This window comes from Antechinus flavipes, chromosome 4 (genome assembly GCF_016432865.1).
Source record: "Antechinus flavipes isolate AdamAnt ecotype Samford, QLD, Australia chromosome 4, AdamAnt_v2, whole genome shotgun sequence".
Taxonomy (NCBI): domain Eukaryota; kingdom Metazoa; phylum Chordata; class Mammalia; order Dasyuromorphia; family Dasyuridae; genus Antechinus; species Antechinus flavipes.
Window position 1 is genome coordinate 334508875 of NC_067401.1, and position 26257 is coordinate 334535131.

General features: G+C 32.6%; 1 protein-coding gene and 1 long non-coding RNA gene across 2 annotated transcripts in view; one reads left to right on the forward strand and one right to left on the reverse strand.

Annotated features, from left to right (window-relative positions):
• The window catches only part of ADGB (androglobin), a 257841-nt gene that overhangs the window by 226203 nt on the left and 5381 nt on the right, over positions 1–26257 (forward strand). The window contains exons 28-33 of the mRNA XM_051997914.1: positions 4495–4694; positions 5197–5308; positions 12413–12594; positions 21917–22078; positions 23303–23396; positions 25695–25806. Coding sequence (XP_051853874.1) covers positions 4495–4694; positions 5197–5308; positions 12413–12594; positions 21917–22078; positions 23303–23396; positions 25695–25806 — 862 coding nt within the window. The remainder of the gene's footprint in view (positions 1–4494; positions 4695–5196; positions 5309–12412; positions 12595–21916; positions 22079–23302; positions 23397–25694; positions 25807–26257) is intronic.
• LOC127562306 (uncharacterized) overlaps positions 5319–26257 on the reverse strand; it is a 58291-nt gene continuing 37352 nt past the window's right edge. Inside the window, exons 2-3 of the long non-coding RNA XR_007953651.1 lie at positions 19918–20186; positions 5319–6583 (exon numbers count right to left, since the gene is read on the reverse strand). This is a non-coding gene — a long non-coding RNA (uncharacterized LOC127562306). The remainder of the gene's footprint in view (positions 6584–19917; positions 20187–26257) is intronic.

Here is a 26257-nt window from a genome sequence, read left to right on the forward strand (position 1 = left end):
TAACAATTCTTCAATATCAATGCACACATATTTCTAAAATCTTATATTACATATAGTATATGAAAATATATATTAAAATCTTAATAAACAAGTTTACAATTTTAGCACAGACTGGTTAATAATAATTACCTCATACAATTTCAGAATCAGAATTCCAGTTTAAATACACACAGCCCCAAAATTTAAGGGGGCAGAAAACTGCTCTTTCAAGTTCACCTTCCATGCCAGAAATGCTGGGGGGTCATGTCAAAGATGTTGAGGCACCAGTGCAGATCCTAAAAGAATCGGGGACACCAGATTCCATAAGTCTTCGCAAAGGAGAGAAGCATGGAAAATTCCAGAGAGGGTGGTTTTTTCCCTTTGCAATTTTTAGTAAGCTTCAGATTTAAACCTCAGAAGGCTTTTAGTCACATAAATTAAACCTACTTAAAAATACAACAGACTAACTCAAGTTAGCTAAGAGATTGTGTCAAGCAACTTAAATGATTGCCTCAAAAACCCCAGAATCTGGTAAAATGTTTTAGCAGATCTATAATTTTAACTATTTCTGCAGACCCAAATTGGCCAGTTTTAGGTCCATAGTTTTTCTTCCTTTTTTTTTTTTTTTTCTTTTTCCTGATGTGGCAGTGGCAGTGGCAGTGGCAGTTAAAAACTTCCCCTATCTCAAAACTAGCCCTTCCTCTCTCTAGCTAAAAACTATTTGCATAAATCCAATTATGTACAAAATAAGCCTTTTAAATTCCAAATTGATAGATCTTTTCCTTTGTAATTTAGCTGACTGAGAAAAACACAGAAGACAAAACACAGGTGAGCGCGCGCGCACACACACACACGCACGCACACACACAGAAACACAAACCGCTTTTCTAAATCAATAATTTTCCAGTTCTGGGCCCCACCTTGGGATGGAAGGGAGGAGAGGAGTTCTGGAGCCCAAGCCACAGGAGCCAGCTGTCTGGGTACTGAAAGCTCCTTTGAATGTACACCCAGCACTTGGGGCATTGATAGTTCCTTGGAGCCAGCCCAAACAAAACAACAGTATTTAATCCCTATACATTTGGTACTTCATCCCAATTTTTCCTAAAGGGCTATCTTCCCAGGACATTAGATGGGTTTTTAGAACCAGATACTTTAGATCGTTCCTTTCCCAAGGTTCACAGTATTTTATCTTCTTTGATGGAGGACTCACCTCATCTTACCAAAGGAAAATGGGAGAATCCTTATGGACTTGAATTGCTTAGAATTTCTCAATATCAAAGGAAATGAGAGCCTTAAATTCTTCCAATCCCAATCCCAGTCACCCAAGCAGCTCACCAGTTCTTAGCAGAGGGAAAATCCTTTTATAGACTCTAAATGCTTTGACTTTATCTCTCCTCCTCTCCCCCCTCCCCCTCCCCAACACTAGTTTCTTGCCCAACCTGGGTTATGTACTTACCTCACTGATTTCAAACTTTTCTCAGCTGCTCATCTCCTGAGCTGAATTAATCCTCTATCTTTACTAGACTACTTCCATTTTTGCTTTCTCTGTGTATCTCTTTTTGAGAATTTACCTGATTGAAGCAGGAGTTCCCAAGCCAAATCCAAGGACCACCAGAGAATTCTCTGGAGAGCACCTGCCCAAAGATTCAGTACAGGAGGGACCACTCATGAACAGGAAATATCCTGGATGAGCCCCCAAAACTGTGTGGAACGGTGACCCTTACCCAAATTAAAATCAAGGACTCTCAAGGTAAAAAACAAAATAAATAAATAAAAGGATTTATTATGATCTTGTGAGAAAGTGCAACTCCCAACAGACAAGGTATCAGTAAAGAAATGTAAAGCACAAGCTGCAAACACAGGATGGTACAGACCCAAATGCAGAAGCCCCCTCCCCCGACTTTTTCTTCCATTGGCTGGGGAAGTCCAGGCTTATAATCTAAAGGGGAAATCTATCTCAGAAAAAAAAAAAAAAAAAACACTAGTAAATAACACACTCTTTATCCATTAATATTTAAATACTAATTAAGAGGAGGGGGGATTAGGAGGGGAAATATTCACCCAAGACAATTGAATGCCTACAGCTTTTTTTAGTTATAGTTCAACTTGCTATTGCAAAGTCTCAAGTCACAATTAGGGCATAAGTTGAAGCTACATCCTTATGAGAGGTCTTCAATCAATTTATCTCATTCAGTTTGTTGTCTCACTGTTGTCACTATGTTTAATAAAATTATTGATTTTTTTCAATGTTCTTTCTTTCTTTGACTCACCCATTCTTCAGCATTAAGTTATTTCATTTCCAATTACTTTTGTTCTTTTTATTTAAAAATCCTTTATTGAATACAAATTTTATTGCATCGTGGTCCATACATTAAATATTTTCTTATTCTTTTTTGTATTTGTTTGAGATGCTTATTCACTAGTTCAGTCAGTTTTTGTGAAAATGTCATTCACAACTAAGAAATTTTAATTCAATAATATTCAGAAGTCATCAAATATAACTTTTCTAAAATTATATTCAGATTCTAATTTTTTTTGTTAGAAATATCTAGATCTGGGAGAGATTAGTTGAGTTCCCCTTTTATTATAACTTTTATAAGCCTTTATAAGGACCCTAATGCAATATAACTATTTCTCCCTTTAACTATTTTAAGTTTTCTTTTAAGAATTTAAATGCTAATAAATGCCACATAGTACATATATTTTTATCACAGATATTACTAATTTATTGTCTGATACTTTCTACACATATCTTTCTTCTTTATCTAATTTAATGAGGTCTAGTTTTGCTTTTGCTCTGCATGAGATCATGATTGCTATTTATACTGAAGCATAATAGATTTGCCTCCAATTGTATGTGTGTATATTCTCCCTTTTGACCAATTCAGAGGAGAAGGAGGTTCAAGTATTAACTACTCCACTTCTTCCTCCTTATTGTATTTACTTTTACTTGCACAATTTAGCAAAAGGATGAGACAATCTGGAAGAGGCAAAGCATCCCTGCTTGTAGTCAGATTACTTCTAAATTGTGCTGCCTAGTTTGTGATCTTGAGAATTCTTGAGTTATATGTTGAAACTACAAAATACAGCTGGGCCAGTAGAAGCTAATTTCTATTTATCTTCTGCTATGAGGATCTGATAGTGTCTATTTTACAAATCTAGCCCTGAAAACTATTGCCTGGCAAATAATACAGGGTATCTTAGATTTGTGGATTGGTCTTTTGCTTCAGTTTAGTTCCCTTTAAACTATAGTCTGCTTAGATTTTTATTTTCAAGTTTTTTCTAATTCTAGTCTGAGCAACATGATGCCATTGACTAACAATTTTTTCGAGTAGTTTTCAGCTCTTCTGTTTCTTTTCTTTTTTTTTTTTTCTTTTCTTTTTTTTTTTTTCTTCCATTTCTGATAGTTCAATTTGCAGAACCTTTATAAACTTTTATAAGGATCCTAATGCAATATAGTGAAAAGCACATATTTGAAAATAAGAGTTAGGATTTTTTTGCAATGGAATCCAATGTAAGCTTTTTTAGTAAAAATGGGGGTAAATCAAGGATGCTTTTTTCCTAATATTACTTGATATAGTTTTACAAATAATAGTTATGATTATTAGAATATATATCAAGAATAGAGAAATATAGAAGATACAGAAGTATAACTATTTGCAGATAATATATTATACAAAGAAAATTCATAGAATTAGTAAAGAAACTTAGATATCAAAAATGAATTAGCTACAAAATAAAATCATTAAAAATCATTATTATTGCTATATGATACTAATACAAGTCAGGAAAAAAAGATGATCAGAGAAATACCATTTGAAATAACTACATAATATAGCTGGAATTTGACCTATCCAGGCACACAGAGATTTATGCAAATATAACATAAAGCCTTCTTGACCAAAAAAAAAAAAAAGTTTATATAAACAATTGAGGAAATATTTACTGTTTATAGTTGTAGCATTCAAATATAATTATACATTAAGCCTATTCAACATTATTTCATATTTCATATACTCTGTTGTTTATATAAGTATACCAGATTGCCCTGGCAGGCATAAGACATCCTAGATACTCTCCTTTACTGTGGAACTGAATTTGGAGTTTAGGTTAATAAATAGGAAAACAGTATCTTCCTTCCCAATCTGCTTATCAGTATGTGGAATTTATGTAGTACTTGAACATTTACAAATCACTTTAAAATGATAATACAAAGGAGCTGATGCAAACATTTTTCCCTTCCAATTTTGCAGATGAAAAGACAAATTTAGGTAGATAACATGCCTTTTCCAAGGTCATACCACAAATCCAGGATTTTAATTTCCAAGTCTAGTCTTTTTTTCCATTTATACCATGCCAGGCAATACTGTATACAGTATTGTATATTGTGTAACTAAATAAGCTTGTTATGGCATGACATAGTAGTAAAATCGATACAATAAAACTAAAGATAATATTGTATTAAATGTATGTTATCACTTTTTAAACTCAGAATGAATATTTTCCCCATATTAGCTAGCAAGCAAGTTCTTGCTCATAAAATAGCTGCCAACAAAGAAGCAGATGTGCCACAACCTAAGAAAAAAGCTGCTGCAGCAGTTCAAAAAGCTAATAAGGCACGAACTACTGGTGCAATTGAAAGCGGTCAAAATATTCTTGATGATGATTCTGTTAGCTTTCCATATACAGAGGAAAACTCTCAAGTTTCCCAACAGGTAAGATCTTTACATTGAAAAGAAATATCTGCCAGATAATAGTTTAACATAACCATTTTATTTTCTTCAAGATAGTCTTGATTTTTTTAAAAAAGGACTTGTTAAAATTATAATATTCTCTATTTTAAAAATAGAGCAATATTTTTAATTGGTTCGTGTTTCATTTAGTAGGAATAAGGTCCTATTCCATTATCATATGAAATAATGGTTGATTTTGTTGATTGAAATGATAAGGGGAAAAAAAGGATTGTGATTCCTCATCTATAAAATGAAATGATTGAATTTAAATTTAAATTAATTAAATTAAATTTATGTGTTTCAAGATTCTAGTTTTGAATCCAAGATACTCCGATCTCAGCATTCATTCTTTGCGTACTCTAATCATTTTGTCTTTACACTGAAGGAATAGTATTGGGTTATCAGTTTAAGGACAGATTATTTTTGCATTTGATATACTGTATATTCATATTGCTTCTTTACTAAACTTTGCATTTTATTACAGACTTATAAGTATATCATACAAGCTACAGTATTGTCTAATAGTTGGCCCCTTACAGAAAACCAGTCAGCATTTGTTCAGACACTTAGAGATTTGGAGAAAAATGATCTCAGAGGTATGTTACCCTAAATTCTTGCATTTATATCCATATTATATTTCTGCATTTTATCTCATAATTTAATGTCATTTCAAACATTATTTTCTGCAAATATTGTATGCGTTCTCTGGTTTTCCTCTTTTTTTTTTTTTTTTTTTTTTTTTGATTCTTAAAAGCTTCAACATTTTTTGTAATTGACTTTCTGAACCAAAAATATGTGGAACAGATAAAAACTAACTTTGCCTCGTTAGAAGCATAATTTATTATATTCTATTAGATTAACTTTCTTTTTTAATTAAAGCTTTTTATTTACAAAACATATGCATGGGTAATTTTTCCACATTGACCCTTGCAAAGCCTTCTGTTTCAATTATCCCCTCCTTTCTCCCACCCCCTTCCATAGATAGCAGATAGTCCAATACATGTTAAATGTGTTAAAATATATGTTAAATCCAATATATGTATACATATTTGTACAGTTGTCTGGCTGCATAAGAAAAATCGGATCAATAAGAAAAAACTGGGAAAAAAACAAAATGCAAGTGAACAACAACAGAAAGAGTCAAAATGCTATGTTGTGGTCCATACTCAGCTTCCCACCATTCTCTCTTTGGGTGTAGATGGCTCTCTTCATCACTAAACAATTGGAATTGATTTGAATCATCTCATTGTTGAAGAGAGTGACATCCACCAGAATTGATCATTGTATATAGACTACCTTTCAAGTAATTTAAGGAAAACATAGTTTCACAAAATTCAATTTATGACACTTCACTTGCAAAATATAACAATATCTTTGGATGATTTTAGTAACAATATTTTAGCATTTCACAAGGTGGAGATATTACTACATAAAAGAGGACTTTTAGATATATAACACATTTCATATTGTAAAGCAAGAAATATTAGGTTTTATTCTTCAAAAAGTAAATGCAGACATCCATGATGTTCAAGACTTAGGCAAAAAATTGATTGATTTCACATTTGGAAGGATATAGTTTTCAAAAGCAAGCTCTAATATTTATTTCTCAGAGATTTTCCAAATAAAATATGTTATGTATAAATAAGTTTAGTTTGGCATTTTATTAGTGATCCATTTACATGGAAATAAGGAATTGACATGAGGGAATGGTTTTTTTATATTGTTTTTAGGAGTCCTTAAAAGCTTTTATTTTTGGCCAAGGGACTCCATCATCCCAAAGTTCTGCCATAATATGACAGGAGACAAAGGCATCATTTATAAATGTCACAGCAGAGATGAAGATTCTGAAGGGAGATGATGTATTCCATATCCTGAAATTAAAAAGAAGATTAGAGGTTTACAATGGAGAGGAAACTTGAAGGCCAAATTTAAGAGAGTAGGCAAAAGTGAAAAACAAGCCTAAATTGGCTTTGAAGAGAGAATACCATAAACTACAATCATCATCATGATATTCATTGAGGTCAGGGATACTGTATCCTCAAAATGTGGAAAAAACTAAATAACACTAGGCCCTATCCCAAACATTTATTTTTTAATAATTCTGATCATATTTATTTAATACAAAAAAACCCCACATTTCACCCATAAAAAAAGTTACAGTTTTTACATGAGAGAAATTAATATCTCACACACTAAGCAACGTCAGTATAGCTGCAGCAACTACTTCATGGTTGTGAAAAGCCCGGGGTACAATTATTGGGGCTCAAAAGGGATCCTAAAATGTTGGAGTTCCAGAATGATGTCCTGAGTTATCTCAAAAGAATTTGCAGGTTCAAGCCCATCTCCAAGTCAAGAGGCAAAGTTTATTATAATTTTGATTCTTGTTAAAGTGGGCTAAATTCCAAAAGAATTTACTAAAGACTCAAGAGCAAGAAAGTAAATTTTTAGGGAAAAGTAAGAGAAACTATGTGTTTCATGTCACTGATATGCTAATTTTTTGCTTAGAGATAAAGTTGAGGAGGGGTCTATTTCTGACTTTGTGCACAGATGCAGTATGCATAGTTCCCAGGGCAAAGCCCATGGGTTTGGAGAGGTTAGGGATTAGGGGACTAAGGAGAAACCTTCTGGAGGTATATTTTTAGGCCTGAAACAGCACTAGGTCTAATGGCAGGCATCCAATTTTGTTCTGTGCATGTGTTAACTATACCTCATTCTTGTTGCTTATTTGTTTCAGAAACCCTGTTATCACTAACCATTAGGCTGTTATTTCATAGCTAGTGATCTTTGGGCTCAGCAACCTGGTTATATAAAGTAAACTAAGGCAAGATAGACTAATGGAAGAAATACATTATTTCTAACTACATCATTCTCAAGGCCAGATAACCTTGGGATTCTTCCTAAGGACTGCATCACATCACAACAATCACTGCTGGAAAAAAATCCCCTGATGGAGTCTGGATGGTAGTGAGACAAAGAGGAAGCATTTTCAAAGAGATTTCACAGCCTATAGTACTTCAATGCACTGAAGCTTTAATAAAATTTTTTATAATAAATTTATGTATGTATACTTGTGGCAGTAAATGATAAAAATAGATTAGTAATATACAATATTTATGCACTTATAACTTAGTAACTTTCTTTTTTTCTTTATGCATGTTTTTGGGATCTTTCACAACATGCTATAGATTTCCAAAAAGTCCTATTTAATTATCAGTTGCCAATCCCAAATAATGAAAATTACAATGTGAAAAACCCAGGAATGCCAGAAGATGACTATAGATGGGCCAGGTAGTAAAGAAAGACTAGCCGGTAGTAAAAAATGATCATGGATTTTGAAGTAGAAAAGCTTTCCAACAATAAAGACATATCATTAAAGTAATGGAATGCTAGAGCATAAAGGCCATGCTTGCTTAGGCATTTTAAAGAAGCTGTCTGACAGGTGAGAAAAGAAATTTTGATGAAAACTTTATTCCTAAAGAGAAATCATACTAAGAATGTCTTTTTCCTGCATGCAGAATTGATTAGGTAGGATTCCTGAGATAATGCCTGTATATAACTCTCAGAGATCTTAAAAAAGAGAAGGGTATATAATGTGAGGCCTATAGTGAAACACAAACACACACACACAGATACACAATTGTAAAGGACTCTGGGGGAATTGTTTCCTAAGACTACAGTTTTTTTCCTTTTTCTAGACACTTTTCTTAAGCAATTTAGCATATCATTATAGCATCATCGTTTTTGATTGCTGCGTCATTACTAAAACCTTCACATCTTATAAGAAAGCTTTTCTAGCAAAAATTTTAAAAATCTTTTACATCTAAAGTTTTAGAACTCCAATACTGAACTTTACATTTGTCCTCATTGAATTTCATTTTATTCCATTTATTTCATTATTTCCATTATTTCAGCCTATCTTTTTTGGCTCCTATTCTTATCTAACACATTTGAGATCCTTCCCAGCTTTGTGTAATTGTATATTTAATAAGCATGTCCGCTAGTTTAAAAGATTAAAATGTGAAACAGTACAGGGTATGACAGTGTGATGTATATTCCATTATGAATCTCCTTCTGTGATAATACAGAAATCTTAATAATTATTCTTTGGGTCTAATCAGTCAGTTAGTTCAGTCCATTCACTAGAATACCAGCTCATCTAGGCACATATTCCTTGAGGATAGTAATTATTACTTGTTTATCTTTGTGTCATAGACATAGCCAGATGTGGCTCTTTTAACATCTCTTGATTAAAGCAGGACCTTACTCTCTGAGACCTAAGTTCCCTGGACAAATGCTCTTTTTTCTTGTTTCTTCATGCACCTCGAAGGAGGGCATTTATCTTCACAAAGTCACAGCATAGGCCATTGAGTTGATATGATAGCTTAAGAGTGAAATAGAACTAGCACTAGCTCTGGGTCTCTCCATTGTAAAGAAATAAGGTTTCTGTTTAGAAATATATGAAGAAGAAAATTGAGACCAAAAAGAGAGGATTCTGTGTGGTAGAGGAAATCAGAAGTTCCAGAAGCAAGCAATACTTCTAAACCTTCTAAGAAACCTTCTAAAGAAAAGACAAAGCATCAGTGCACACATACAGATATTGGGATGCACAAGGATTTAGAAAAAAAAAATCATGACAATACATGGAACTTCTACAGGATACCATGCTGTATCTAGGGACCTATGCTTACAGAATGGTTCTGGAGACAGTGGAGGAAGTTAGATAGTACAGTGGATGGAGTGCTGAATCTATCAGGAGTCAGGAAGCCTTGGGTTCATTCAAATCCAGCCTCAGACAAGAATAAATCACTGGACTTCTGTTTGCCTCAATTACCTCATTTGTAAAATAGGGATGGATATAACAGCTATCCTCCAAGGTTGTTATGAAGATAATTGAATATAATATTAACAAGATATTTTGCAAACCTTTAAGTGCTATATTAATTCTAGCTATCATTAGCAATTTGTAATTACATGAAAGAATAAGGAGTTTGAATTGAGCCATCATATGAGGCAGAAAGGGTGTGAGAAGAGGAAGGGATTAAGAATGTCAGCAAGAAAAAATGGAAGAGAAAATTGACACACTTTCTTCATACTTATAGAAAAACTCCCAGGCCACATCATTACAAGACCATGAAGAAGAAAAAGCATAGCAAGAACTGTGCATGCCAGGGAGTAAGTTGGATCTATCTATCCTTTCCCTGATAATTACATGCCATGGAGAGTGATATCATTTAACATAGCACTTTGCGTTTGTCTCTAGAAAAATGAGAGGAGAGCTTTTCTTTTTAAGTTCTGTATCTTTTTTCTAGCTAAATATGTCCTTGTTAGTTTTAATATAAAGAAGAGAAGTAAAGTTCTTTAAGGAAATAAAATCCAAATTCTTATTTTCCAAGGGGAAACTTGAACAGGGTCCAAATAAGCTAAATTCTTATCTTCCTAAAAGCAGTGCTAGATGGGATCATGAGTCATGGGCTTTTTATGTGAGGCTTCTAAAATAAACTTAGCCCTTCTTGTCAGTTCCAATTGATAAAAATGCTTATGTCTAGCCCATCAAGTAGCATCACTGACATTACAGGAAGACATCTGTGGTCCTGCATCTAAGGTTTGAGTTGCTTCTCCACCTGTATCCCCTACCTAGACAATACAAAATTATTTAACTTTTCAGGGATCCATGTCAACTCATAGAACTTTCTGTTCTTGGGTCTGTTTTGTCTATTTGTATCTTTACCTTTTTGATTTCTTAGTACTAAACCAAGAGTTATGTGAGCTATTCTGAAACAATTCAATTCTATTTTAAACAGATTGAGAGCATCCTCTTTTTTTCCCTTTATGAGTTGTTTTCTAAATGGCTGAGAAGTGCCGCTTGTTTTGCCTTTTTTGTTTTTGTTTTCCCTTGCAGAACAACCTAAAATAGTAATCAAGAAGAAAAAAGGAAGCCCTGTTCCAGATCTTGGTATGTCTGTTATGGGCCCATCTTCAGAACCACTATTTTTTTCTTATATTTTTCTTTTTAGGAAAAAGACAGTGTAGCATTGAGGAAGTCTATTTTTATAGTCCTGTTCATTACAGAGCATTAAAATTTAAATGTTTAGAAACATTTAATGTTCTATAAGTGCTCCATGAACATCAACAGAAGAAGGGTGGTGGTAAGGGGAGCATGCAATTTATGCTGGAAAGGAAACATTACCAGAACTTAATTCTAAATTGTTTTCCCCAAATTACTGAACCAATTCATAGTTCCAACAACATTTTAACCTACCTGTCTTCCTAGGTTTTGTTTCTAAAACACAGTTTAATTTTTTCATCTCTCTCCAAGGTCAAAACTGATCATTATACATTGTTCCCTTTTGTGTTATTGTTTTTTTCTTTATTTTGTAGTAGTCATATTTTTTTTGTTGTTTCTGCTTACTTTACTTAGAATCAGTTCATACAAATCTTTCCCAGTTTATCTGAATTCTTCAAATTCATTTTTTCTTGTGCATACTAATAATCTATTGCATTCATTAATAGTACAGTTTGTTTATCCATCCTTCAGTTGATGAGAATCCACTTTGTTTTCACTTCTTTGCTCTCCCCTCAACATACAAACACAAAACTACTGTTATAGAGTGCACATGCATATACAAAACTATTGTTACAACATGTGTACATAATTGTATAAATTGGATCTTTCTATTTTATCTGTAACAATGCCAAGGAATCAATTTCTGGATCAAAGTATATGAACATGGTAATTTTCCCCCTCAAAATTACAAATTTCTTTCTAGAATGATTAAATCAATTAGCCTTCACCAACAAATATATTCATGTCCAAATCTTCATATCTTCCTTTAATGTCAAATATTCTTTGTCATTTTTGCCAGTTTGCTTAGAATGAAGTGAAATTTTAGATTTGTTATGATTTTAGCTTCTCTTAGAAGTGATTTGTAGGAATATTTTATGTAGCTTTTAATTAGTTATGTCTTGTTTTGAGATATATTTGTTCATATACTTTAATCATTTATCTATTGGAGAATGGATATTCTTTTTCTAAAATGGATGTTTATATTTAATTTTTTACAGCACCATCATTTTAAATACATCCTTCCTCTGTTCCCTTCTCAGAGATATCTTTAATCAGAAATTTTTTTAAAGGGGAAAAATAGTTTGCAAAATTAACATAAATATATATTTACCAAGACTTACATTATAATAGAAAATAGTTTATATACACAGTCTTTCCTATCTGCAATAAAGAAAGAAATATTCATTCTCTCTCCAACTCATCTTTAGGGCCAAGATTGATCATTATAATTTCACAGTGTTTAGTTTTAACTTTTGTCATTGTTCTTTCTATTTATGTTGTATTTGTACTTATTGTTTTGATGACTAGTTATTTCATTTTATATCAGTTCATATGCCTTTTCATACTTCTCTGTGCTCTCAATATTCATAATTTCTTATTAAGCAGTAGCATTCTATTATATTCATATACCTCAATGTATTTCGCTTAGAAGGGGTTCTTTTTCATATATATATTATATATATTATACACATACACATTTATATATATATTTGTCAGTGTTAATACCTTATTTATTTTAGATATTAGAAATATTTGATGCAAAACTTTTCTTAATTGACATTTTTCCTTTTTCGCCTAGCTTCATTGGATTTGTTTTTCCAAAATTTTTCAATTCTAATCATATGTAACTTTATAGCACATTCAGAAAAACATGAAGAATTAATTTCAATGGGATTTACAGATGCCCATGGGTCTACCGATGGGCAAAAAACTACATCTACTGTAAAAGCAACTCGAAAAGGTAAAGATAAAGGAGCTGACAAGGCAGAAAAAGAGAAGGCAGCTAAAGAAAAGGTGGCACCTAAAGTTGAGCCTCAGGTAAGAATGACATTCTTCATCTGAATAATTTTATGAAATGTGAATTTTGACAATGCTTGACTTCTTGACAATGCAAGAATTTTAGTATCACATATGTAAATCCCCTATAGCTCTCATAATTCCAATTTTCAAAATAGAGAAACTAAATTGTACATGCACATGTACATGTACTTCTCATCTTCCAGCAAACTGTTTCTGCATACCATGAGCCACTGAGAAGTAACACAAGAGCACCAGGATAGTGAAGGTAGGTCTAGAATGATGAATGGAACAGCCAATGTGAAAGGAAAACTTCCCCCAGATCGCAGTTTTGCTTATGGCATTCCAGTTTGATGTAGTCAGAATTAAAAATTTTAGATCCTCAATAAAAATGGACCCTTCATGGGATGTTTTATTGAGAAAATTGCATATAATTAAATTAAAAAGATTTCTTCTTGGTTAAAACATAAACTACCAAATTATGAATCATTTCTTAAATGTTTACGCACAAAACTATGAGATCTGACTGAAGAGGCATCTCAGACATATATAAGGAGAGACAAAATATTGGGGTTTGAACTGCCTGAGCTTTGAGGCTTTCACTGTAAAATCCTCTTGGCTATTATTAATTTTGACCTCCTACAACAGACCTTCTTGGACACCACTGTTATTGACCCATTTTCTCCACCTATGAGCAGCTGATATTTTACCTCTTCCCTGGGTAATAAATTCCTGCTGCTTTTTCCATTAATCCCTGTGGTTCAGGTTCATCATGTACTCAAGTTAATATGTTACTCCTCAATTATCAATCCCTACTTGCTCATTCCCCATTCAGTTCGTCTTTATATATCACAATGGTATTGATTCTCCTTTGATCTCCCATTCTATCACACCCTCTGGAACCCACTTCTACTGTTAATAACTCATCTTAATGATAGATTTTTTTCTCTCATATGTCGTCTATCCTCTGATATTCAGAAACCTGTTAATTTCCTCAGTATATATTTATTTCCTTGCCTCTATCTACTTTGCTTGCCACTCTTTTCATACCTGAAAACCAAGCACATCTGGAGGAAGAGAGCAAATCTCTTGTTCCACCCTGCTCTTCTCAAACATTACCACTACCACTGCTACTCAGGCAGCTTCTTGAGTTTGTTCTTGTCATTCTATCATTCATGCATCCCATGGAACATAACACATTAGGATCTTCTGTCCTCTGCTATCTCTTTCAGTCTGTCCAATCTCATGTTTATTGCTTCCATGATACTATCTACCCATCTCATCCTCTGCTATCCCCTTCCTTGCTATCTAAGGGACTCTCAAAAGTGGTCTCTATCACCTCATTTGAAAGTATCAATTCTGTGATGCTCAGCTATAACTCCAAATGTGGGTTGCATATCTCCATATGGATGTCCTATTGGCATCTGAAACACAGCATATTGAAAATAATTCATTTTCCAGTTCCACTTTCCCTGAGGCTCACATCTACTTCTCTTTCATTCTATCCTATTAGTCTTGAAGCCAAATCATTCTCCCAATCAGCCACTTAGATGATTTCAGAGTCATTCTTCTTTCTTTTTAATATATACTACTGGTATCCAAATTCTGTTTATTTTATATTTGCAATATTGTCTTCACTCACACTAATATCCTCGTACAGGCCCCTATCACACTTTGCTTCACCGTTTAAAGTAAATAATAATTTAGGTCTTCAATTGAAATGGACTCAACCTTGGACATTTCATTTGGAAAATTGAATATAACTAAATTGGAAATTTGCCTGAAAAGAGAAATTCTTCCTCGGTAAAACAAACAAGCAAGCAAACAAAAGTTCATAAACTATCTATTGGGAATTATTTCTTAAATGTTTCTTCTAATTAGTCTCATCCCTCCAATTTCCCCTCCCTCTCATTCACACTCCCCATTCTCATATTCTTCCAAGGACTATCCTACTCAAAACCCTTCAATAGTTCGTTATTGCTTTTACAATAATATACAAACTTCTCAGTCTGATCTTTAAAGCCATCCACTATGTGAATTTATCTTTTTTTTTACAACCTTTCTTATTATTCCCCTTTATATATCTGAAGCTAAATTAGTGACTGGTCTTTCAATTCAATTTTCCAGACTGAGGGTTACTCATATCAATGAAATTTTAGGTTTGAGACACTCTTCCCTACCCCCATCTCACCAAATATTGTCTAATACATTGCCTTATACATATTTAATATTCAATATATTTTTATTGAACTGAAAAGTATTAGAAAGCATTGTGATGAATGTAGTTTTTGTTTACTACATAAAACAGATATCTTCCTGAGAAGACCTTAAGGTTCCTATATAGCTTGATATCAATTCAGGATAACCAGAGACTCTGGAAAAACTGCCAAGAAAAATCCTAGACCCTTGCTTTTTTACAAAGGGGTTTACTTATTATCTCTACCTCTGGATCCCACTGTATTTATCAGGATAAATTATAGCTAAAAAGTTCAGGATCTCCTTACTTTTATGTGCATTCTATAGGCAATTTCAGAATAAGAAGTAGATGTTTTTCTTAGAACTATTGGTAAAAGCTGTTGTCTTAGATCAGCTGTTCTTTCCTGACAATGACAATATCTTGATAATCATAACACATGAGACCTAGCTTTCCTAATTTATTCGTATGAAAAATCAAAATAAGATATAAATGTACCCTATGTGCTAAACATTTACTAAGTCCTCTTAATTCTCATTATTTTTACAATTTCCTTTTGATATTTTTTGTTATATCAAATGAATTTTATTATTACTTTCTATAGTTTTTTAAAAACAACCCTTTAGTAGTTTGACTAGTTTGGCACTGAATCTGTAAATAAATTTTGATAGTATTATAATTTTATTACATTACCATCATCTCATCATAACCAATTAAATATTCTCAGTTATTTATGTGTTCTTTTATTTTTAGAAAGTATTACCCAGTTATATTTATATAATTCTTGTGTCTTGGTAAGTGAATTCTCACTTTCTGCAGTAATTTTGAATGAATTTTTTTCCATATCTTATCCTCATTTTTAGATAACATGCAAAAGTCTGATGATTTATATAAGTTCATTTCTTATCCTGCTACTTTTAAAATTATCCTTCTAATTAATCTTAGGTGAATTCTGTGTTTTTTTTTTTCAGTAAATTGTATCATTTGCAAAATGCAATAATTTTGTTTCTTTATAGTCATTCCCTTAAATTTTCTATTTCTCATTTATTTATGTAACTAATAATTCTATAAATATATCAAATAATAGTGGTGATAATAGAAATGCTTGCTTTATCTTTGATATTATTGGAAAGACCCCTACCATTTTTTGATTATGATAATGCCTGTTTTTGGTTTTACAAAGAGATTTTTACCACATTAAGGAAATATCTATTTACCATTTTAATATCTTAAATATAATTCTGATGTTATATTTTGTCAAAAAACACTTTCTGTACTGATATAGGCACATTTTTAAAAATTATTTTTGGTTTTGTAGTTCTAATAATGGATTAAGCCTGCATTTCTGGTCATAGGATATCATATTGTGAATATGTTGTTGGAGCCTCTTTGCTAATATTCTACCCAATATTTTTGCATTAGAGATATTGTTTTATTATTTTTCCTTTGTTTTATTTCTTATTGACTTAGGTAATCATTACAATATTGTACCCAGGATAAACTGGGACCATTCCCAATAAGATCAGGAGTAAAACAAGGTTGCCCACTATCACCATTACTATTCAATATTGTATTAGAAATGCTAGCTTCCACAATAAGAGTTGATAAAGAGATTAAAGGAATTAGAGCAGATGATATGATGGTATATACTAAGAGAACCCCAGAGATTCTACTAAAAAGATATTAGAAATAATCCACACCTTTAGCAAAGTTGCAGAATACAAAATAAACCCACATAAATTGTTAGCATTCTTATATATCACTAACAAAATCCAACAGTTAGAGATACTAAGAAAAATTCCATTTAAAGTAACTGCCAATGGCATAAAATATTTGGGAATCTTTCTACCAAAGGAAAGTCAGGAACTATATGAGCAAAACTACAAAACACTTTCCACAAAAATAAAGTCAGATCTAACCAATTGGAAAAATATTAAGTGCTTTTGGATAGGTCAAGTGAATATAATAAAGATAACAATAGCTACCTAAATTAATCTGTTTAGTACTATACCAATCAGAATCCCAAGAAACTATTTTACTGACCTAGAAAAAAGTAACAATAAAATTCATCTGGAAGAACAAAACGTCAAGAATTTCAAGGGAACTAATGAAAAAAAAAAATCAAGTGAAAGTAGCCTAGCTGAACCAGATCTAAAACTATATTACAAAGCAGTGGTCACCAAAACCATTTGGTATTGGCTAAGAAATAAACTAGTTGATCAGTGGAATAGGTTAGGCTCACAGGACAAATAGTCAATAACTTTAATAATCTAGTATTTGAGAAACCCAAAGACCCCAGCTTTTGGGATAAGAATTCACTGTTTGACAAAAACTGCTGGGAAAATTGGAAATTAGTATGGCAAAAACTAGGCATTGGTCCACACTTAACACCATACACCAAGATAAGGTCAAAATGGGTTTGTGATCTAGGCATAAAGAATGTGATTATAAATAAATTAGAACATAGGATAGTTTACCTCTCAGACCTGTGGAGGAGGAAGGAATTTGTGATGAAAGAAGAACTGGAGATCATTATTGATCACAAAATAGAAAATTTTGATTATATCAAACTAAAAAGCTTTTGTACAAACAAAACTAATGCAGACAAGATTAGAAGAGAAGCAATAAACTGGGAAAACATTTTTCCAATCAAAGGCTCTGATAAATGCCTCATTTCCAAAATATATAAAGAATTGAATCTATAAGAAATCAAGCCATTCTCCAATTGATAAATGATCAAAGGATATGAACAAACAATTTACAGATGATGAAATTGAAATAATTTCTAGCCATATGAAAAGATGCTCCAAATCATTATTGATCAGAGAAATGCAAATTAAGACAACTCTGAGATGCTACTACACCTCTCAGATTGACTAAGGTGACAGGAAAAGGTAATGACAAATGTTGGAGGGGATGTGGGAAAACTGAGACATTGATACGTTGTTGGTGGAATTGTGAATGCATCCACTTATTCTGGAGAGCAATTTGGAAATATGCTCAAAAGGTTGTCAAACCTTTTGTGTGCTTTACACACAGTTACTATTTGATCCAGCAGTGTTACTATTGGGCTTCTATCCCAAAGAGATCTTAAAGAAGGAAAAGGGACCTGTATGTGCCAAAATGTTTGTGGTTTGTGGTAGCCCTTTTCATAGTGGCTAGAAACTGGAAATTGAATGGATGCCCATCAATTGGAGAATGGCTGGGTAAATTGTGGTATATGAATGTTATGGAATATTATTGTTCTGTAACAAATGAACAGCAGGATGATTTCAGAAAGGCCTTCAGAGACTTACATGAACTGATACTGAATGAAATGAGCAAGATGAGGAGATCATTATATACTTGAACAACAATACTATATGATGATCAATTCTGATGGACATGGCTCTCTTCAACAATGAGATGAACCAAATCAATTCTATTTGTTCAATAATGAAGAGAACTAGCTACATCCAATGAAAGAACTATGGGAAATAAGTATGAATCACAACATAGCATTTCCACTTCTTCTGTTTTTGTCCACTTGCATTTTTAATTTCCTTCTCAGGTTATTTTTACCTTATGTCTAAGTCTGATTTTTCTTGTGCAGCAAAATAACTGTATAAATATGTATACATATATTATATTTAACATATACTTTAACATATTTAAAATGTATGGGTCTACTTGCCATCTTGGGGAGGGGTTGGGGGAGAAGGAAGGGAAAAGTTAGAAAAGAAGGTTTTTCAAGGGTCAATGCTAAAAATTTACCCATGCATATATCTTGTAAATAAAAAGCTATTTTTTAAAAAAGTGGCTTGTAAGCTTCAAAAAGAAAAAAAAAAAAACAGAAGAAAAAAAAACAAAAAAACAATATTGTCCTCAGGAAAGATTTTGGAAGGATGCTTTCTTTCTTAATCTCTACAAACAAGTTGTGTTATTGGATTTAGTTGTTTGAATGCTTGATAGAATTCAATTGTAAATTTGTATCTGGATTTTTTAAATTTCATATATGGATTTTCAATTTTGTTTTATAGGATTAATTTTATTTTTTCTTTTAATATAGGCCTTTATTTTTGTTTAAAATTATTTCATTTGTTATCATTTTATTTATGTTTAATTGAGTAAAAATAGGTTTCTAATCCTCCTTTGTTTTCTCTATTTGTTTTAAATTCTTTTTTATTATTTTTGAGGGAGGCAATTTGTTTTTTTTTTTCTTTTTATTGTTCTTAGTTGAACTGTTTCATTGTTTTTGTAAGTTTTACAAATTGTATCTCCAATTTGGTGATCTCTCTTCTCTTCTTCTTCTTTTTTTTTAATGAAAGTATTTAAAGACATATTTTTCCAATTATTTCTTTGCTTATATTCTAAAAGTTTTGTTATATGGTCCCATAATTTCCATTGTTGAGAGTATATGTTGATTTTCCATAAAGATAAGAACCATATATATTACTTCATTTCTCCTGTAGTAGTCACCAAGAGTCCATAATACTCTCCTAAAATTCTATTCTGATCCTAACCTCTTTTTAAAAAATATTTTTCTAAGTATGAGAGGGATATATTGAAGTCCCCAAATATTATACTTTTGCTGTGTATTATTTCATTTAATTTTGTTAACTTTTCCTTTAAGTAACCAGAAGTTATAACATTTCCTGAATGTATGTATGTACATGTCTATGTTTCTATGTTTGTTATTTCATTACATATGATGTCTTTAAAGACATTGTAGCTTCCTTGCTTAACTTCTCTAAGTATGTCTGTTTCTTTGGTTCCCTTGTCTAAAATTTTGATTGCCATGCCTGATATACAAATAATATCACTTGAAGAATAACAAATTCAGTTCCAATATCTCATTTTAATCCTGTATAAATTTTTATATTTCAAATGTGAATTTTTGTTTTCATTCTGTAGTCATTTTGAATGGAATTTCTTTTTATATTTTGTTGGGATTTTTTTTTCCAAGAAAAGTTCTAGATCAATTAAAACAAGTTTTTTGTTTGTTTGTTTGTTTGGTTTTTTTTGGGGGGGAGCTTGATACAAAATTGGGAAATATGTGATTGCTTATTTGTTAAGGACAATGCCTAAATGAAAGGGCAGGTCAGTTCTCTGAGAGCCTCCACAGCTGTGAATGATAAACTTGAAGGCGTTGCAAAGCAGTCTTTACTTACACAGATGTTCCTTGTGGATTTGGAATGAAATAAATTGGAGAAGAGAGGGAAGAGGAGAGAGGTCAGAGAACAGCAACTGTCTCTCAGTCTGTATCATCATCTTCCTCTCACATGAAGAGATCCATTCTACAGGTCTGAGTTAGACCTCCAGCAGCCACTGGCAGGAGCCTCCTATATCACAACATATGGTGCCCAAATGTGGGACAAGAAGAACCAGCTGCATTCAAGAGTGTTCATGAGTAGGACCCTCTCAGAGTTTCTTCAGTAACCTGTGGGGAACGAAAGGGAGAAGTGACCGAGTAAGACTTTTTTAGTCAGGATAATTAAATGGGTCAACACACCAAAGGGCCAAACCAGGAGACTAATGAGAGACTTATGAAAAATCCTTATTCTGACTACAGTTATCTTCTCTGTTTGATTTGCCTCCATGACATCTCACAAGATTCAACATCTGCTATAGTATCTCACTCTGCAACCATCCAGAGGTGATAGTGCTGTTTGCACTCTCTAGCATGTGGACTCAGATACCTTAGATGTGGACTTAGATAACAGCTAATGCATAAACTTACTGACCATGCTGTGGGAGGGGGGCGGGAATAATCGTGTTTCCATAAAACAACAAACAGGGAATTATTAAGGACTATGCCTAAGTAAAGGGTCAGGTCAATTCTCCAAGAGCCTTCACAGCTGTGAATCATAAACTCGAAGAAGTTGCAAAGCAGCCTTCACAAATGTTCCTTATGGATTGGGAATGAAATAAATTGGAGGTGAGAGGGAAGAGGAGAGAGGGTCAGATAATACAACAGCCTCTCAGTGGAGAGGCCAGAGAATGCCATTGCCTCTCAGTCTCCTTGTATCACCATCATCCTCTCACATGAAGAGATCCATTCTACAGGTCTGAGTTAGACCTCCAGCACCCACTAGCAGGTGGTTCCTACATCACAACACTTACTGAATTCCATTGTTGGGTGTTTTCAAATATCATGTCTCTTAGTCATAGTGGATACAATTCAGCCCCCTTTTCTCTCCCCTGTGAACCCTATTACCTCTAATTTTTTAGACTCATTTTGATTCTCTGTCCACACATATGCAACAATGGGATTTATAGTTCAGGGACTTTATACCTTTCTGTAATATACTTACAACTAGATATATAGTCCATCTCTTTCTTCTAAGATGACACATATTTGACTTGGCTCATTGAAAGATAGTAAGTATATAATCATTCTTCTCTACATTAATCTTTATTATTAGTTTATCTCAAATAATAGCCTTATCCCTTTTGTAAATGGAAATGTTTTGTTTAATGAATTCTTTTGGATTTTAGGGACAATTAATAGACAATGCACTATAGTGAGAAAGTGCACTCAATTTGTTATCAACACAATATCCTGTATTGGTTTTCTCTTCTGCTACTTACTACCTGTGTATTCTTGGGCAAGTGACTTTTCTGCTCTGGACTTCATTATCTTCACCTTTAAAATCAGGGAGTTAGTCTAGATAATTTCTAAGACTCCTTCTAACTCCAAATCTATGATCCTAATTTTGTTATCACAAGCTTTATAGAGATAGAGTTCTTTCCAATGATGAAAGCAAGGGAATTTTTTTTTGGAATCTTATTTTCCTACTCTTCATGTTTGCAATGAAGGAATTAATGGGACAACATTATTTCATAATATTTCCTTCCCTTTCCTTTCTCATATATTTCAGCCTGATTTTCAAGTTCAGTAATACTGAAAAAAAGAAAACAGATGTGGTAAAATGTTATATTAAGTATCAGTTTTGTTTCTATCACTTTTCTAAGTTGATCCATATTGATTATACACACGTCTAGAAATAAATGGATGATTTAAAAAAACAAAAACAAAACAGAAAACCCAAGATTGCTGCACAAAAACAATCTAGAATAAAAAACCACAAAGAAATTGGAAAATACCAGTCATTTATTAAAAGCTTGCAAATCTAGTCATCTTTTTGGTTACTCTCTCCTCAATTTTAGCCTCAGCCACAAGATCCAAATAAACCTTATTGGGTGTTGCGCTTGGTCACTGAACAGCTTGAGACTGATGTTCTAGAAGTTAAGAAGGATACAGAAAGAGCAGATGAAATCCGAGCAATGAAACAAGCATGGGAATCTGCAGAGCCAGGCAGATCTATCAAGGTAATTACAATCGGGGAGATTATTTTAGTTGTCTTCATTTTGGAGTGATTTGAAAGCAACAAAATATAGGAAATATATAGTTATAATAAACCATTTGAGAGGGTTGAGGGAACTTAACATTGAATAAATGACTTTTCAAACAGCAATTATGTAGGTACTTATTTCTTCCTTCCTTTCTTCCTGTCCTTTTCTAATCAAATGATGATGTTGTCAATCTTAGATCTGTTTGATAACTCTAAAAAGTTAGATCTTGATGATATTTTTTGTGGCCAAAGAATCTGTAGTCTTTTTTATCAAATGCTGGAAATTTATTTTCATTTACAAAGTCCTAGCTATGCTCATTCATCTGTTCTTCTCTCCAAAGAATGAAGCTAAAATATATACTTGGATATACATAATAAAACCTTATGAACACATGCATGTTCATAGTCTCTTGCCTATAATCCTCCTCCCTCTCAGAACTTAAACAATTCTGTACACATATCTTATTTATACACTCATCATATTTTCTGGTATCATTTTTGCATGTGTTCTATCCTGCTACTATCATAAAGTTCCTTAAGAACGGGGATTATTTATTATTTAAACTTTTTATCCACTTCAGAGACTAAATAATAAGTAGTTATATTCATAGAATGGGTACTTTTTGGTGATAATAAATTTAACTGACAACAGATTGATGGAGTATATAACTTTGAAATACGACAGTATAGGTCTAATTAGTAGCTATATTTGATGGCTAATTTAATTCATCCTAGTAGTTTGATCATTCAAATTTAGAACTGATTTATAGATATGAGTTATGTAATGACATTAATTTCAATAAATAATTCATTCAGTAAGTTTGTTAAGCACTTATTGGATACAAAGCACTTTGCCAAGTACTAAAAGAGGTACAAAGACAATTTAGACATGAATAATCATCATGAAGCTTGCAATCTAGTCAATTATAACATGTTAAATATTAATTAATAATAAAAGATGTTCTGTAAGTGTACACATTTATTAGAGTTGCTCATTCATTGACTGACAAAAAAGGTTTCATGTATTAAAACAAATAACTTCAGTATTTTAATGTGTTTGCTCACTTACTAACCTGTTAAGACACGGCTAAAATAATTTTGCTAATTTTACATTTTCTTCTTTTCCTGGAGGTTTTGTAAAAATGATTACTCTATAATCAGCCATTTTTAAAGATCTTGTCTTCTAACATTTGTTTTCCAGGCTGCTCAAGCTCGCTTACATTTTATCAACAAATTTACCAAGAAAGCTGAAGCTGGGAGAGAGCCTGAAGATATTACTAAAAGCATGGAAGAGGGTATTGATTTCATTTAAGGACCAAATGAATCTCACCATTCATGAGTACTGTATTGAGAATTTCCAGGGTTGGAGAGAGGAAGAGGGAGGGACAGAGAACAGAAAGAAAAAGGGAGAGAGAGAGGGAGAAAGAAAGGTAAACGGAGAGATACTATAGGTCTAATAGCTGTATTTGAATAATCCCAGTAGTTTAATCATTCAAATTTAGAACTGATTTTTATAGATATGAGTAATATGACTTTAATTTCAATAGATAATTGAATATTGCCTTTTGTTCGCTAATCTAAATATGCTTCAACTAATCCGTAAAAAGCAGTTTCTAAGGGGCAGCTAAGTGGTGCAATGGATAGAGCACCAGCCCTAAAGTCAGGAGGACCTGAGTTCAGATCTGACCTCAGACACTAAACACTTCCTGGCTGTGTGACCCTGAGCAAGTCACCTAACCCCAATTGCCTCAGCAAAAATAAATAAAAGAAATAAAAAGCAGTCTCCAGAACTCACAAACATCCTAAAGACTTCCTCCCTTCCCCCACCTCCCCCCTTGGTATGATCTGCATTTGAGTTCACAGTGTTTTTATTATTGTTGTTATGATAATGATTCTTCTGCAAGGCAAAGGATCGAATGTTTTTGTTTTTGTTTTTCCCAGTTAGCTCTAGCTCCCATTCTGTAGAATCCCTTTTTACTTTCAGTTCCAAATTCTCTCCCCCCACTTCCAGTTCTATCTCCACCCATTGAGAAGACAAGTTATATGATATCCATTATATATATGAAATTATGCAAAAATACTCCTGTATTAGCCAAGTTAGATCAAATAAGGGATAAGATTACTTCTTGAGTTGGGTGGAACAATATTAATAATTGGTGAGAAAAGAACTGCTTATCTCTTATTGTACTTTTGTCCCAAGGAGAAGTGTCATACCAATCAAACAGACAACTCATTACTTTGAGGACTCACCCAAAATTATAATGAAATTCATAAGGAAGAAAACCAAGTTAAGAATCTCAAGGATGTTAATTAAGAAAAGTGGCTTAAAGGAGATGAAACATTACAAAAATTCAAACTGTTAGGGAGTCGTCAGAATGATTTATGTTTAAAACATATAAAAAAGAGATCAGTGAGATAGATTAGAAAAATAAGCACCATTTCAGCCCTACATTTCAAATATTTCAGCCTTTTAACTTTGATAACATTCAATTGTGTTACCCCATTTGAAGTGATGCTAAATAACATGACCTTGAACAATTCACTAAGCTTCTCTTGGCCCATTTTCTCATCTGTAAAATGAAGTGATTGGATTAGATAACTTGAATGCTCCTTCCAACTTTAAATTTATGATACTATGAATTCAGTTGCTTACACTGTAGCATACTCCCTTTCACGATTTGTGTGAATAAATTTATTTCCTCTGTTTCTCCATGACTCTCTTATAATTATGAGCATATGAGATACCAAAGCCTTCTCTATCCAATCCAATCAGTAACATGAGTTACTGATCTCCCACCACTACCATGTTTTTTCCCCATCACTTTGTTAAGGATTCTGAGTACCTCCATCCCTAAAAAAATCTTAATTCATGAGGAAAACCATGAAATGATTTTGAAAAAGATCTATTCAAATAGTCAGGGGATTTTGGCCAAAGTTAGGGTTTTCTACTCAAAATCTACACATCTTGAGATTATATCATTTCCCTAGAGCCATAGCCTTCTGTTTGATTCTTTTTGTGAAGGCTGCCCAGAGATTTTTTCTCTCTTATGTGGTAATATGGCATGCACTTCAGTCCCTTCCTTCCCTAATTATTAGCAAGTGATGTTTATTTCTAATATATGGATCTGTTTGAGGCTCTGAAGTGTAAAATTGTTAGTGTGAAAAAATTTACTTTTCTATCTCCCAGCATCACAAGTCTGTGTCTTCACAACCCAGTCAGTGCTTTCTTTAAGGGTATTTACTTATAACTATAGGACCTTTAATAAATATTTATTTTTTTGTTATATTTGCTAAGCAAAAGTAAGATAGGTTTTTGCTATGTCTGTTGTTAATCTATAAAGTAAAACAACAAAAACTAGATGTTTAAACACAAATTAAAATTATCTAAATAAAACCCTATCAGGTAAGGCAAAGCCAAGCAATGACAAAAGAAAAAAAAAGACTATATGAAAAAATTTTAAAATACAATATTTAGGAAAGGGAAGTATACATTTTGAAATGGGGGTGACATAAAATGATATCACTGCAAACTTTAAAGTTAAAAATAATTATATATATATATCTTTTTATTACAAATGGTATAACTTATGAAGAAACAAAAAAACATCCTGGTATTGAACCCATACAAACTGTAGTGACAACTGACATAGCTGGTCAACCAATGAAGAAAGAATTAGCACCTTTAAATATTACTCCATATTTCCGGTAAGTTGTAGTAAATATGAATAAATGTGGAAATTTGTGTTCTTGGAGCTGAGATTACATTGCCAATATAAGATGTATCTGTGGCAATGATGAATTAGAAATAAATATCTCTCATATTCTTGTATACAAATTAGACCTGTAAATCTTAAGTTGTATAGGTGTATACCTGGCATTTTTATTTCAGTGAGAGTTTATTAGAAAGTTGTATTTGATCCTGAATATGGGGTTCTTTTGTGGCTCTCTCCTGTATGTCTCAGTGAGCCCATATGATCCCATGAGCTTAATAGTCATTTGTAGTAAATAACTCCATAAGTATATATAGTCCTCATTTTTCTTCCTGTACTCCAGTCCATATTTCCAACTTCTTGTTCTATTTCAGTGTGTCATTGAAATAACAAAATTTACACACACACACAAAAATAAAACTGGTTATTTATATAGATATTCTTCA